The 15,007-nt window shown below is 40.4% G+C and overlaps 1 protein-coding gene across 9 annotated transcripts in view; it reads left to right on the top strand.

Moving 5' to 3' along the window:
• Nucleotides 1-15,007, top strand: part of SLC7A2 (solute carrier family 7 member 2) — a 69,310-nt gene that overhangs the window by 28,573 nt on the left and 25,730 nt on the right. For all 9 annotated transcript variants that reach the window (XM_012105816.4, XM_015104573.3, XM_060407048.1 and 6 more), the window contains 2 exons: nucleotides 12,262-12,652; nucleotides 13,093-13,248. In XM_012105816.4, the coding sequence (XP_011961206.1) occupies nucleotides 12,277-12,652; nucleotides 13,093-13,248 (532 nt within the window). In that variant the 5' untranslated portion in view covers nucleotides 12,262-12,276. The remainder of the gene's footprint in view (nucleotides 1-12,261; nucleotides 12,653-13,092; nucleotides 13,249-15,007) is intronic.

Below are 15,007 nucleotides of genomic sequence, written 5' to 3'. Positions count from 1 at the left end.
CTTTGCTCAGAGCACTCATCATCACCCCTACTCCCCCCCAACCTCCTTCTCACCACATCTTCAGATGGCTCCATCCATCTCATCCCTTCAGAGGTCTCAGGGTAGACACAGCTCTCTCCAGGAAAGCACCTGTGACCACCTGAATCCACCCCCTCCATGGCCCCCCTCCCCTTGAGCAGAAGCCTTTGCTTGGTGATATTGAACTGGCCACTGTCTGCGCCTCCCACCCCACTGTAAGTGCCATGAGGAGAGGAATTGTGGCAGCCTGTTCAGGTGGTTTCACACCTAGCGGTGTGCACTGAAGTATTTGTGGAACTAATAAGATAGCAGAAGTGCTTTTAGGAAATTTTTTTTTTAACAAAAAATAACCCTCTAACATCAACATTAAGGAAAGTGAAAAAGCTGGCTTTAAACTCAGCATTCAAAAAACTAAGATCATAGCATCTGGTCCCATTCCCATCACTTCATGGTAAATAGATGGGGAAACAATGGAAGCAGTGACAGACTATATTTTCTTGATTTTCAAAATCACTGCAGACTGTGACTGCAGCCATGACATTAAAAGACACTTGCTCCTTGGAAGAAAAGCTGTGACAAACCTAGACAGTGTATTAAAAAGCAGAGACATTACTTTGCCATCAAAGGTCTGTCTAGTCAAAGCTGTGGTTTTTCCAGTAAGTCATGTATGGATGTGAGTGTTGGACCATAAAGAAGGCTGAGCTCTGAGGAATTGATGCTTTTGACCTGTGGTATTGAAGAAAACTCTTGAGAGTCCCTTGGACTGCAGGGAGATCAAACCAGTCAGTCCTGAAGGAAATCAGTCCTGAATATTTATTGGAAGAACTGATGATGAAGCTGAAGCTCCATTATTTTGGCCACCTAATGAGAAGAGGTGACTCATTGGAAAAGACCCTGATGCTGGGAAAGATTGAAGGCAGGAGGAGAAGGGGATGACAGAGGACGAGATGGTTGGATGGCATCACTGACCTGATGGACATGAGTTTGAGCAAGCTCCGGGAGTTGGTGAAGGACAGAGGAGCCTGCCCTGCTGCAGTCCATGGGGTCACAAAGAGTTGGACATGACTAAGTGACTGAACAACAGCAAGAACATTAAGGTCTTAAGACCAAGAGAGCTTGGGAGACTTCTCTTCTGTGATACAGGAAACTCTGAAACCCTCTTGTGCATGATAAAATATTTCCAGTGCTCCCGTCATTCATCCTGCCTTCGTAAGGCGAATAATTGCCCCACTTCTGGCTTACTACTATGATTTATTGGTGATCAAAATGTTTTAAACACCTTTGGTAAGTGCTGTAGAGCCCTTGTTTGCTGTTTCTGGGACTTTGACAAGGTGGAGGATGTTTCTCCCTTAGAAGTGGGCACTGGAGAAATAGTGGTAACAGGAACCCAAGTTGGATGTACGTTTAAGAATAGGTTGTCTCTGCCTTATATAAAGTCACCTCTTGCAGGTAGAGGGTATATATGTCTGTGGGTATGCATAAAGAATGGGCCTAACACACATTAAACTCTATGAGCACCTTATTGGAGAAATATCTAAACAAATATAAGTTATTCCATCAGGACACCAGCTCTGGGAAAGAAGAGGGATTATAGGAAACCCACGGGGAATGGCAGGAGGTAGTAATTTTGAAGAGATGAAATTGGAAGTAGTGTTCGTAGAGTCAGCGCAGCCTGATACCACCTTGACCTTCAACAGTTGCAGATCTTTGTCAGTAAAGTGATGTCTCTGCTTTTTAATATGCTGTCTAGGTTGCTGATAGCCTTCTTTCCAAGAAGCAAGTGTCTTTTAATTTCATGGCTGCGGTCACGATCCACAGTGATTTTGGAGCCCAATAAAATAAAATCTGTCACTGTTTCCACTTTTTCCCCTTCTATTTGCCATGAAGTGATGGGACTGGATGCCATGATCTTGGCTTTTTGAATGTCGCATTTAAAGCCAGCTTTTTCACTCTCTCCTTCACCCTTATGAAGAGGCTTTTCAGTTCCCCTTTGCTTTCTGCCATTAGAGTGGTATCATCAGCATATCTGTGGTTGTTGATATTTTTTACAGCAATCTTGATTCTAGCTTGTGGTTCATCCGGCCTGGCGTTTCACATGATATGTTCTGCATACAGGGTGGCAATGTACAACCTTGTTGTACTCTTTCCCAATTTTGAACCAGTCTGTTGTTCTATGTCTGGTTCTGTTGCTTCTTGACCCGCATACAGATTTCTCAGGAGACAGGTCAGGTGCTCTGGTATTCCCATCTCTTGAAGAATTTTCCGTAGTTTGTTGTGATCCGCACAGTCAAAGGTTTCATGTAGTCAGTGAAGCAGATGTTTTTCTGGAACTTCCTTGCTTTCTCCACAATCCAGCAGATGTTGGTAATTTGATCTCTGATTCTTTTGTCTCTTTGAAACCCAGCTTGTACATCTGAAAGTTTTCAGTTCACGAACTGCTGAAGCTCACCTGAAAGTTTTCAGTTCACGAACTGCTGAAGCTTAGCTTTAAGGTTTTGGAGCATAACCTTACTAGCATGTGAAATGAACACAATTGCGGTAGTTTGAACATTCTTTGGCATTGCCCTTCCTTAGGATTGGAATGAAAACTGACCTTTTCTAATCCTGTGGCCACTGCTGAGTTTTCCAAATTTGCTGACATATTGAGTGCAACAGTTTAACAACATCATTTTAGGATTTTAAATAGTTTAGCTGGAATTCTGACAACTCCACTAGTTTTGCTCATAGTAATGCCTCCTAAGGCCCACTTGACTTCACACCCCACAGTGTGTGGCTCTTAAGTGAGTGACCACACCATCGAGATTCTCTGGGTCATTAAGATGTTTTTTGTATAGTTCTTCTGTATATTGTCACCTCTTCCTAATTTCTTCTGCTTCTGACAGATCCTTGCTGTTTCTATCATTTATCATGCCAGTCCTTGCATGATATGTTCCCTCGATGCCTCCAGTTTTACTGAAGAGATCTCAAGTCTTTCCAGTTCTGTTGTTTTCCTCTATTTCTTTACATTGTTCATTTTCGAAGGGCCTTTTCTCTCTCCATGTTATTCTCTGGAAATCTCTGCATTCAGTTGGGAATAGCTTTTTTCCTCTACCCTTGCTTTTCACTTCTCTTCTTCCCTCAGATATTTTTAACGCCTCCTCAGACAACCACTTTGCCTTCTTGCATTTCTTTTTCTTTGGGATGGTTTTGGTCACCACCTCCTCTGCACTGATAGGCATGTCTGTCCGATAATTCTTCAGGCACTCTGTTTACCAGATCTAATCCCTTCAATCTATTTATCACCTCGACTTTATATTCATATAGGATTTGATTCAGATCATACCTGAATGGCCTAGTAGTGGTGGTTTTCTCTACTTTCTTCAACAAACATTAGCTATTTTTATTAGCATAGTACTTCCTAGAGTAGTGATGGGTGTGAAGTAACTTTGGAAAGGGTATCTCTCCATATTTGCAATGGTATGTATAGGGTGACTGGTCTTAGCCAAGGACACTCCTTCAGTGGCTGCTTGGGGAGTGGGAACAGGTGGTACCCTCTGGCATTTGTAGTGATTTATTAGCCCAAGATTGCTCAGCCTTAATGGGACCTAACGTGCCTGGGGCTGCAGTGAGCCACCAAGATCCTTGACTGGGAGCAGGGTGCTGACTGGGTAATACTCTGTTTATTGAGCTGCTGAAGGTTCTGTTTCCTCTTTTCCTTTTTCAAAAAATTTCCCCTCTTCTCCAACCCGAAAGACAAATTTGGTCACAGTTCTTTAACTTGTGCTGTGCCTATTTCAATGAGATAGCAAGGTAAGCCACATTCATGTAGTTTCGTGGTTTAATAAAGCTAAATGGATTGACATCTTTTAAAACACCAGCTGCCTTTACAAACTAGAATTCCCCATCAGCTGTTTGCATCTTGGATGTCCTTCGCAAGATGCTTGTCTGTATCTGGATTCCGTGTCAGAAATTTTGAAGCAGTTTAACTTCTGAGTATTACGGATTTGATGTAAAAGGGGAGAAAACATAAATGTTACTGCTGTAGTGGTTGTGACTTTGTAGTGGTCTCACTTATGTCTTTTATTTGTGTGCACCTATCTCTAACAAAGCTAGTGGAGATGATGGAATTCCAGTTGAGCTATTTCACATCCAAAAGATGATGCTGTTAAACTGCTGCAAAAAACTCAGCAGTGGCCACAGGACTGAAAAAGGTCAGTTTTCATTCCAATCCAAAAGAAAGGCAATGCCAAAGAATGCTCCAACTACTGCACAGTTGTACTCATTTCACATGCTAGCAAGGTAATGCTCAAAATCCTTCAAGCTAGACTTCAACAGTATGTGAACTGAGAACTTCCAGATGTACAAGCTGGATTTAAAGAAGGCAGAGGAACCAGAGGTCAAATTGCCAAACCAGACTCCTTTGGATCATAGAAAAAGCAAGGTAATTTTAATTCCAGAGAAACATCTACTTCTGCTTCATTGATGACGCTGAAGCATTTAACTGTGTGGATCACAACAAACTGAAAACTTCTTGAAGAGTTGGGAATACCAGACCACCTTACCCTGCCTTCTTAGAAATCCGTATGCAGGTCAAGAAGCAACAGTTAGAACCAGATGTGGAACAATCGACTGGTTCAAAATTGGGAAAGGAGTATGTCAAGGCTGTGTATTGTCACCCTGCTTATTTAACTTCTATGCAAAATACATCATGCGAAAAGCCAGGCTGGATGAATCACAAACTGAAATCAAGATTTCTGGAAAAATATCAATAACCTCAGATAACAGATGACACCACCTTTATGGCAGAAAGTGAAGAGGAACTAAAGAGGCTTTTGATGTGAGTGAAAGAGGAGAGAGAAAAATCTGGCTTAAAGGTCAGCATTCAGAAACCTAAGATCCTGGCATCCATTCCCATCACTTCATGGCAAATAAATGGGGAAACAATGGAAACAGTGACAGATTTTATTTTCTTGGATTCCAAAATCACTGTGGACAGTGACTGCAGCCATGAAATTAAAAGACGCTTGCTCCTTGGAAGAAAAGCTATGACCAACCTGACAGTATATTAAAAAGCAGAGATGTTACTTTGCTGAGAAAGGTACATGTAGTCAAAGCTATGGTTTTTCCAGTAGTCACGTATGGATGTGAGAGTTGGACCATAAAGAAGGCTGAGCAATGAAAAATTGATGCTTTTGAACTGTAGTGATGAAAAAGACTCTTGAGAGTCCCTTGGACTGCAAGGAGATCAAACCAGTCCATGCTAAAGGAAATCAGTTCTGAATATTCATTGGAAGGACTGATGCTAAAGCCAAAACTCCAATATTTAGGCCACCAGTGTGAAGAGCCAACTCTTTAGAAAAGACCCTGATACTGGGAAAGATTGAAGGCAGGAGGAGAAGGGAATGACAGAGGACAAGATGGTTGGATGGCATCACCAGTTCAACGGACATGACTTTGAGCAAGCTCTGGGAGATGGTGAAGGACAGGGAGCCTGGTGTGCTGTAGTCTTTGGGGTCACAAAGAATCTGACACAACTGAGCAACAGGACAGCAACAACCTATTTGGAGAAAACTTTGGAGGAAGATACTGTTTAGAAAATTTTATTTGGAGAAAAGCTAAGTTCTGCACCTAATTTAAGTGAAAGCTTGTTTTCATTTTCCAGAAAAATAAAGGTTTTAGATTTGAATGCAAAAGTTGTTTTTTTTTTAACCTATCAGAGTGAACAGTTATCATTTCTGATCATTTATTCTTTAATATTTATTTATTTGACTGAATCAGATCTTAGTTGTGGCATGGGACATCTTTTGTTGCAGCTTCTGTCTAGTTGTGGCACTCAGGCTTAGTTACTCTGTGGGATGTGGGATCTTAATTCTCCAACCAGAAATCAAACTCAATTCTCCTGCATTGGAAGGTGGATTCTTAAGCACTGGATGCCCAGGGAAGTCTGATTATCTTTTATCCTGCATTGTACTTTTGGTGTATCTTTATGAGAAATTAATCCCTTAAAAGTAAGAGGAATGAGAGAAAAAGCAGTAATTCCATGGTATTATGTTCGTATCTTTTTTTCCTCTCTTTAACTAATTTATTTAACTTACAGTAAAATTTGAAAATATTTTTTGCACTTTAAAGTTATAGAAATGTACTTGATGTTGAGTTTGGGGATTGCAAACCTAAAAGCTTTAGTTCAGAGACAATACACGCATACACAATGGGGCTAAGTTCCCAGGCTTACATGGTTTAATTCCTTTTTTACTATCAGGCCAAAAATAGAAAGTACTGATATCTCACCAGGAAACTAGCAGCTCAAGTGAGGAAGGGAAATTTGGTTCTAATTCGGATGAGCTAATTTGTTGAGGATTTGCTGGAATGCCTGCTCTGCCAGGTTGCCACAACTACTTTCTCCTGTAAGATTTATTGTCAGGGCCTGTAATACTGATACCAAGGATTAAGTTTGAATCTTTAGCCTTTATTTAGAGGAGGAGAGCAAAGATTTGCTTCTGTGCAGCTCAGTGCTGCATCAAACTTTTGGACCAAAGTGGAAATCCAGGATCAACTCTTGACTGTAATTAGCACATTTTTGAAGGATCTCTGTGGTTAATTGAAATGAGGTCTGCTCTATGGCATTGTGATATTATCAGGGTAGGGAATTTACTTGACCTAAAATTCTGCATGGTCAAGTTTCCAACCTGGATGGAAGAAGTTTGAGAAGTACATAAATAATTCCAAGTTGCTGAGGAAGGGATTTAGCTTTATGGCAAGAATTCATAGGGGCTCCACCAGGGGGTTAGATGTCTAGAAACTGTCATGCTTAGGGTAGGGGATGGAGGTAGGGACTCAGGAAGGTCTCACTTGTATCCTCATGCTCATTAAATCCAGAGACATTACTGCTGCCTAAGCTGTCGCAGAGCCCTCTAAGCCTTTCCTCTGGCTAGTTAAGTTTTCAGATCTCAGCTAGTATGTGCATATCTTATTCCTCAGTAGAGAGGCCACTCACTACTGAGGCCTCACATCATGTATGGATGTGAGGGTTGGACCATAAAGAAAGCTGAGTGCCAAAGAATTGATGCTTTTGAACTGTGGTGTTGGAGAAGACTCTTGAGAGTCCCTTGGACTGCAGTGGGATCAAACCAGTCAATCCAAAAGGAAATCAACTCTGAATTTGGAAGGACTGTTGCTGAAGCTCTAATACTTTGGCCACCTGATGCAAAGAACTGACTCTTCAGAAAAGACCCTGATGCTGGAAAAGATTGAGGGCAGGAGGAGAAGGGGGCAGCAGAGGATGAGCTAGATGGATGGTATTACTGACTTAGTGGACATGAGTTTGAGCAAACTCCAGGAGATAGTACAAGACAGGGAAGCTTGGCATGCTGCAGTCCACGGGGCCACAAAGAGTTGAATGTGACTTGGCAACTGAACAACAACAGAGAGGCCACTGTCTTAGAAATTAGTAAAATAAGCAATTATTGAAGAAAAATACATGTCTGTTTCTAGTGTCACCAGAATAGTTTGTGACCTTATAGAAATGTTGATTAGGACTTCTGTATTCCAAGGTTCAGGTCATGGTTATGAGTGTCATATGGGCCTCTTCCCAAAGTCTAGGATCATTGTCCTCTACTGTATTTTATGTAGGTTTCCTACTCAGTACCAATCCTGGTATTAATAGCAATAGCTGACAGTGGATATGTTGGTTTGGATCATTTTCTGCTCTTGGAAAAATTGTGTGCCCTCCAGACCAAATAGGATCACCTTCAAAATTCCTGCATGTTTTCCCTGCATATCTGTTTGCTGATGAGACAACATACCGGAGCCCCGGCAGGGACAGTAAATGCAGACAGGTGTCAGAGAACAAGTGTGAGTGGATTTTTTTCATCAGTGAAAAAACCTTCTAGAAATGAGAGTAAGGTTATCATAACCATTTTACAACAGGAATGTATCTTTTAAAATATTTTAAGGAAAAGGTATTAAATTTTCAAAAGTAAGTATCAAATTATATTATGTTAGACACAAGTATCTTATTTTTTCTCATTCCTCTGTTGCCACTGTACTTTCTATATCAGCATGTTTCCACAAAAACAGATTTTACAAAATAATGGGATTCTTTTTTTCTTTATTGACTAAGCAATATATTATACACCTGCTAGAATTTAATAAATGTTTATCTAATAATGATTCATTAAATTGATCCAGTACAGTCTTACATTGGTTTTTTTCCATCTTGTTATAGTTCCACAAAGTTGGTTTTGAGTTAGCTTTTGCAATCAGTATTTTATCAGTTGTGCGTAGTTAAGACTGTTTGCAAAGAACATTGCATAATCTGTCAACTCAGAGAAGAGTTTCTGACGTCTGCATTTCTGTTACTGAAAAGCAAATGAATGCTTGACATGTGGCAGCTTGGTTTTATTCCCTCAGGGCAGCATAGGAAAACTGAACGTGAAATTGGAGAGAGGCAGTAGCAGTCAGGTCTTCACTGATTAAAGCTTTATGTCTCTGTAAACAGTTCTGCTTCCCATGTAATCTGGAGTGAATTAAATTCAGTTTTATATTGATAAGACGAGGATCATTCACTTATTCAGTTTGGGCAATTTACTGAAAAAAAGTTTTCCCTGTTTTTAGCGTTTCAAAGAAAGTTTGTTTATTGGTTGACTTGCTTATTCTTTTTTATGTTTATGTTATTCTGTGTTTACTAGAGTTAGAAGTTTCAAACCAACATGGTGACCATACTACCAAAGAAGGGATTAAAAATAAATAACAGCTCACCTACAATCCTATCCTTCTCTTTTTAGTTTTTTTTGCTTCCTTCCAAATTCCTTTGCAATAGTTTTAAAATTTGTCTTTTATTCATAATATTGGATACTAATCACTTTATCAAGAGAGTGTTTTATTTGTGTGTGTGTGTTAGTCACTCAGTGATGTCCAGCTCTTTGTGACCCCGTGGACTGTAGCCCACCAGGCTCCTCTGTCCATGGGATTCTCCAGGCAAGAATACTTGAGTGGGTTGTCATTGCCTTCTCCAGGGGATCTTCCCAACCCAGGGGTTGAACCCAGGTCTCCCACATTGCAGTAAGGATATTGTTTGAGCTACTTGGGAAGACCTGTATCTTGTTTAGTTAATGACTAATAGGTATGCCTCATTCTGTCTATCAGCTGTTTCCTAGAGTTGTGTATGAATTGTCCAATTTTCATATGATTTTTAAATCATTACTAAAATTCACCGGTGGGTCTCCATTTCTGAGTACTTTTTAGTTGGCAGTTGTTCCTACTTCTTGATCTTTGCACGACTCTTGTGTAAAAACACTTAAATGGTACCGAAGGTCAGCATTTAGTAAATATCTTCAGTTCTCCTCCTCCTGCCTCAGTTGGCCTTTGTATAACTTCAGCTTTTTACTTGATTTTTCTTTAAGCAAGACACTTCTCTCCCTTATCTTCTAGATGTGTTATAATAGAAATAGTTATTTAAGGACTACCTACGGGTAGAAATTGATACACATTTGACTTATGGAAGTTTGATAGATTTTGACTTTGGAGCGGAAATATTGGCAAATTGAAGATATCATCTGTATTTGTGAATTTTTCAGCAGCTCTTTGTGAGATGTCATGCTTGGCACTCCTTCAGGTGTTTTGGAAGATGCTGATGTATAAAACTTTATTTTACATCAAGGAACTTTTTACTCATTTTTGTTTTTCTCTTTGTTTTTTTTTTTTCTATATCCTTTGAATCAGCCACTTTCAACATCAAACTTTCAAACATTGTATTTATATTCATGAATGAATAATGTTGAATGAGTTAGCTTTTTATACTAGAGTTAGCGTGAAACTGGATTATTCACATCCCAGAAATTTGTTCTCTTACAAGCACAAGTCATTGAGATTCAGTATAGAAAACATGGGGCTTCCCAGGTGGCCTAAATGGTAAAGAACCCACCTGCCAGTGCAGGAGACATGGGAGACGTGGGTGTGATCCTTGGATCAGGAAGACCCCCTGGAGGAGGGCATGGCACCCCACTCCAGTATCTTGCCTGCAAAATCCCATGGCCAGAGGAGCCTGGCGGGCTACGGTCCATAGGGTCACAGTGAGTTGGACACGACTGAAGTGATTTAGTAAGCATGAACAGAGGTATTTTATTATTTTTAGTATTTTTAAATGAAATACATTTTAATAATAGTTTTCTTTTATGGACATTAAGCTGAGGAGTGTTCCAAGGTTTATTTCTTAGGATAGAAAACTCCAGGTTCCTCAGAGAAGTTGTCATGCTGTGATCTCATGAGTGTAGGTTATTGACAGTGATTATAATGAGATTGAAGGGATAACATTCAATCTCTGTAGACCACTGTGCAGTAGAATTGGTAAACATGACTCTGAACTTCTAAAAGTTAAATATATTTAATTTTATTGACCGAGAAGCTGCATATACTATTATATTTCCTATTCTTAAGTTATTTCCTAGTCTGCTGAGTTATATGTCTTCATAGACAAGGCCATATATGGCCTTTTAATTTTTATATTTATTTGCACATAAGCTGTACATATTCATTGGAGATAAATTTAGAAACACATATTAGCAATATAATACATATTGTATGAAATACATAGAAGTAAAAATTAGCCTTCCACCCAAAGATCATTACTGTTAACATTTTGGTATATTGTACTTCAGACTTTTTACTGTAATATATGTATTTTTTGCCTTACTCAATCCATGTTTTGTTTTTCAGTGTTAGATTATTGGGAGCTGTAAGGTGTGGGGAGTAAGACTTTCTATCTACCTCATTCATTCCATTTAAAAAAAAACATAGCATACTTGGCATGGACTTTGGCTTTATTTATTTACTTAGAGATTGCAAGTAAATATAAATAAACGTGTCGATTACAAATCCATACTTTAGGCATAATTGAATAGCAGTTTTATTTTAAAATCTCTAAGCATGTTTGGGGCTTCCCTGGTGGCTCAGTTGATAAAGAATCTGCCCACAATGCAGGAGACCTGGGTTCAATCCTGGGTTGGGAAGATCCCCTGGAGGAGGGCATGGCAACCCGCTACAGAATTCTTGCCTGGAGAATCCCATGGCCAGAGGAGTCTGGTGGGCTACAGTCTGTGGGTTGCAAAGAGTCAGACATGACTGAGCGACTAAGCACAGCATAGCACACAAGATGTTTTGGGGGAAATTTTTTAATTCTAAAAGGTTCAAGTAGCTCTACATTTAAATGAAATAGAATGAAATGAAAGCAGAGCTCACAAGTAATTGATAAAGCTGTAGACCACATAATGATGATATTTTCCCCTGCTTTTAGGCCTTAACTAGACTATAAGTCCTGTAAAGCTAGAGGCCATTCCTGTGTTCCACATAATTCTAGACATAATCTTAGTGCAATCCCTGGAGTGTAATAAGGCCTAAAATATGTGAGTTCAAGAAATGATTGAAGAAAAGACAGAGAAACAAAAAGATGAGGTGATTTACTCCTTTGCTTGCTGCAAGGATAAATGAGGTATCTCTTGGAATTTATTTCTATTGACATAGCTTTAAAAATTGTAGCAACAGGGACTTCCCTGGCCCTCCAGTGGTTAGGAATCCATGCTTCTAATGCAGGGAATGTGGGTTCAAATCCTAGTTGAGGAAATAGCATCCCACATGCCAAGCAGCCAAAAGGCAAAACAAACAAAAGACACAAAAACAAACAAAAACCTGTGTAAAAGTTTCTATCCCAACATGCTCTAACTAAATTTTCAAATATAATTATCTATTAAAAATTGCAATAGCAAACAAAAATGGCAAATCCTTTTAATCACCCAAGGTTCCAATTCCTTTGCTCCCCAAATAAGCGACTTGTGGCAGTCCTAAAAGGCCACATGAAAGAGCACTCAGAAAATCACAGCTTGGGCTTATTGCTTCCCAGGTGGCACGAGTGGTAAAGAACCACCAGCCTACCAGGGCAGGAGACTCGGGTTCTATCCCTTCAGAGATGTGGGTTCGATCCCTGGGTTGGGAGGATGCCCTGGAGAAGGAAATGGCAGCCCTCTCCAGTATTCTTGCCTGGAGAATCCCATGGACAGAGGAGCCTGGCGGGCTACAGTTCGTGGGGTCTCAAGAGTCGGACACGGATGAAGTGACTTAACACAGTGTATTTAACCCTCCTGACTGCCCCCAGGCCACACCTCCAGCATCAAGTTAAGAGCAAGCAGGTGCCACAGCTGCCGGGAAGCTGGGCAGGGAACCTGGAGAGAGGACTCCAGACCAGCTTTTAACACTGTCCCTTCTCTTCCTCAGGTTGCCATCTTCAGAATGATTCCCTGCAGAGCAGCGCTGTCTTTTGCCCGATGTCTGGTCCGGAGGAAAATCGTCACTCTGGACAGTTTAGAAGATACCAAACTGTGTCGCTGCCTATCCACCATGGACCTCATCGCCCTGGGGGTGGGGAGCACGCTGGGTGCTGGGGTCTACGTGCTGGCCGGGGAGGTGGCCAAAGCGGATTCTGGCCCCAGCATCGTGGTCTCCTTTCTCATTGCTGCGCTGGCTTCCGTGATGGCAGGTCTTTGCTATGCGGAATTCGGGGCCCGAGTTCCCAAGACTGGGTCTGCCTACTTGTACACTTACGTTACTGTTGGAGAACTGTGGGCCTTCATCACTGGCTGGAATCTCATTTTATCTTATGTGATAGGTATGTTTCCAGAAACTGAACCTAATTGGTTAGGATGGTAGAAATAGCATTCCTGAGGCAGTGGCCTTAGGTTTCTACGTAGCGTCTGCTTTAACTAGCGCCCAGGTGATCTGAGTATATCACTTACTCCCTGTGTCTCATTTTTCTGATCTCTCAGTGACTCCTAATTGCAAAATTCGGTGATTCTGCTTTTTTCCCTGAATATGTCTCTTGTGAGCTTAAAAATCTGTTTCTTAAAAGACAACAGTTCCTTAATGCAAGTAAAGTTACCTGATTCCACAGTTACGGACTTGAGCCTTTGCTTGCTATTGTGAGATAATGTTATATGTGTTGAGAATGTTCAATTCTGTCTGAACTAACTCATGTTTATCCTAGAATAGAGGAGTACAAGATGGTAGTAATTTTCTCCCACTGACCTTGTATATTCTGTGGTTTGAAAGGAACATCAAGCGTTGCAAGGGCGTGGAGTGGCACTTTTGATGAACTTCTTAGCAAGCAGATCGGTCATTTTTTCCGGACATACTTCAAAATGAATTATACTGGCCTTGCAGAGTATCCAGACTTTTTTGCTGTGTGCCTTATATTACTTCTTGCAGGTAAGAAACCAGTTAAACTTCTCCCTAAGGTGAGCCAGATTTGTTGTCCCAGGAAAATAGGTTACCACTGAATTTTGGACCAAAGTGCCAGGGCTAGGCAAGATATTTACACACAGAAGTCACTGTTGGAGATCTGTGGGCCTCGTCACTACCTAGAATCACATTTTGTCTTATGTGATAGGCATGTTTCAAAAATAAATCTAGGGCCTCCCTCGTGGGTCAGTGGTAAAGAATCCACCTACCAATGAAGGAGACATGGGTTTGATCCCTGGTCTGGGAAGATCCCATATGCCATAGAAGAACTAAGCCCATTTGCCACAACTTCTAAGCTTGTGCTCTAGAGCCTGGGAGCCAGAGCTCCCGAGCCCTTGTGCTCTCGAGCAACAAGGGAAGCCACCGCAATAAGAAGCTGACACACTGCAACTAGAAAGTAGCCCACACTCACCACAACTAGTGAGAAGCCTGTGCAGTGACAAAGGCCCAGCACAGCCAGTAAATAAATAAAACTATATATATATACACACACACAAAGAAATCTAAATTATACGGAACTGTAGAAATAGTATTGGTACTTCTGAAATAAATGATACCTGGAAGGCACTAAATAATCAGATAAGGTACATCAATTTTATAATATGAATTGGAGATTTGCGGAAATGGCCACAAAGTTTCAAAATAAGGAAGAATGTAAAATTGGGGCATTATTTCATCTTGTCAGTTACAACTAAAGATGTTTGCAAGCATACTGTTTCTAGAAGAAATTCAGTCTTTGTGTTTATGCCTATAGAATGTAGACATCTGGTTGAAAAGGGAGCGTATTGAAACCACCTGTCATTTTTTTGAGGCAGACATTATGTAAACAAACACACTTGATGCTAGAATTTTCCCATTTTCATCAGTTGTATAGCATAGTGGTTTAGAAAGGCAGAGGATTTAGAATGAAGAGTGACCAGGTTTTCAGTTCTGCTCTGCCACTTCCTATCTGTGGAACACTGGATGACTTAATCCTTCCATGACTTAGTTTGTTCATCCATAAAATGAGGATGTCAGTGTTTATCTTGTGCAGGCTTCTTGCTTGATGCATAGTAAGCACATATGCATAGTAAGCATAGATGGCAGGCAGTTTCATTTTGTAGACATAACTCACCCCTGCCTGATACTTGTTTTAATTATTTGAACATTTTCTATTTTGATTGTCATTCTACCTTGTACTCCTGCTAAACCCATCAAGCATTGCACTAAGAATAAAGTTCATGTTTGTTTCTACTTTCTGCTTGATATACTCTTGCATTCCTGTCCAACCTTATCTCGAGCTACTTTCTCCTTCTCTTTCTATAATTTTTCCATGTATACTTTTATATAATTAAGGAGCTTCTCTGGCAGTCCAGTGGTTAAGACTTAGCCTTCCAGTGCAGGGGTTGAGGGTCTGATCCCTGGTTGGGGAAGGTAAGATCCGACATGCCTCATGGCCAAAAACATAAAGCATAAAACAGAAGCAACATTGTAACAAATTCGATGAAGATTTTTTAAAAAAATGGTTCATATCAAAACATGTTTTAAAAATTATATAATTGAAAATAGCTTTGCCCCTTAAAATGTTAGCCGTTAATTTGATGTTTTATGTAGGGACAGGGTTAGTGACATGAACAAAATTTATAGGTCCTAATTATCTGATATTTTCTTCCTAATGTGAGAAAAAATTGCATCAGTGGTTTTTCCACAGGTGATAGGCTTTGTTTGTTTTGGTTTCTCAGCAGCC

This window comes from Ovis aries, chromosome 26, assembly GCF_016772045.2.
Source record: "Ovis aries strain OAR_USU_Benz2616 breed Rambouillet chromosome 26, ARS-UI_Ramb_v3.0, whole genome shotgun sequence".
Taxonomy (NCBI): Eukaryota; Metazoa; Chordata; class Mammalia; order Artiodactyla; family Bovidae; genus Ovis; species Ovis aries.
Note: the sequence above shows the minus strand (reverse complement) of the source record. Positions and strands in the feature narration are given on the sequence as shown.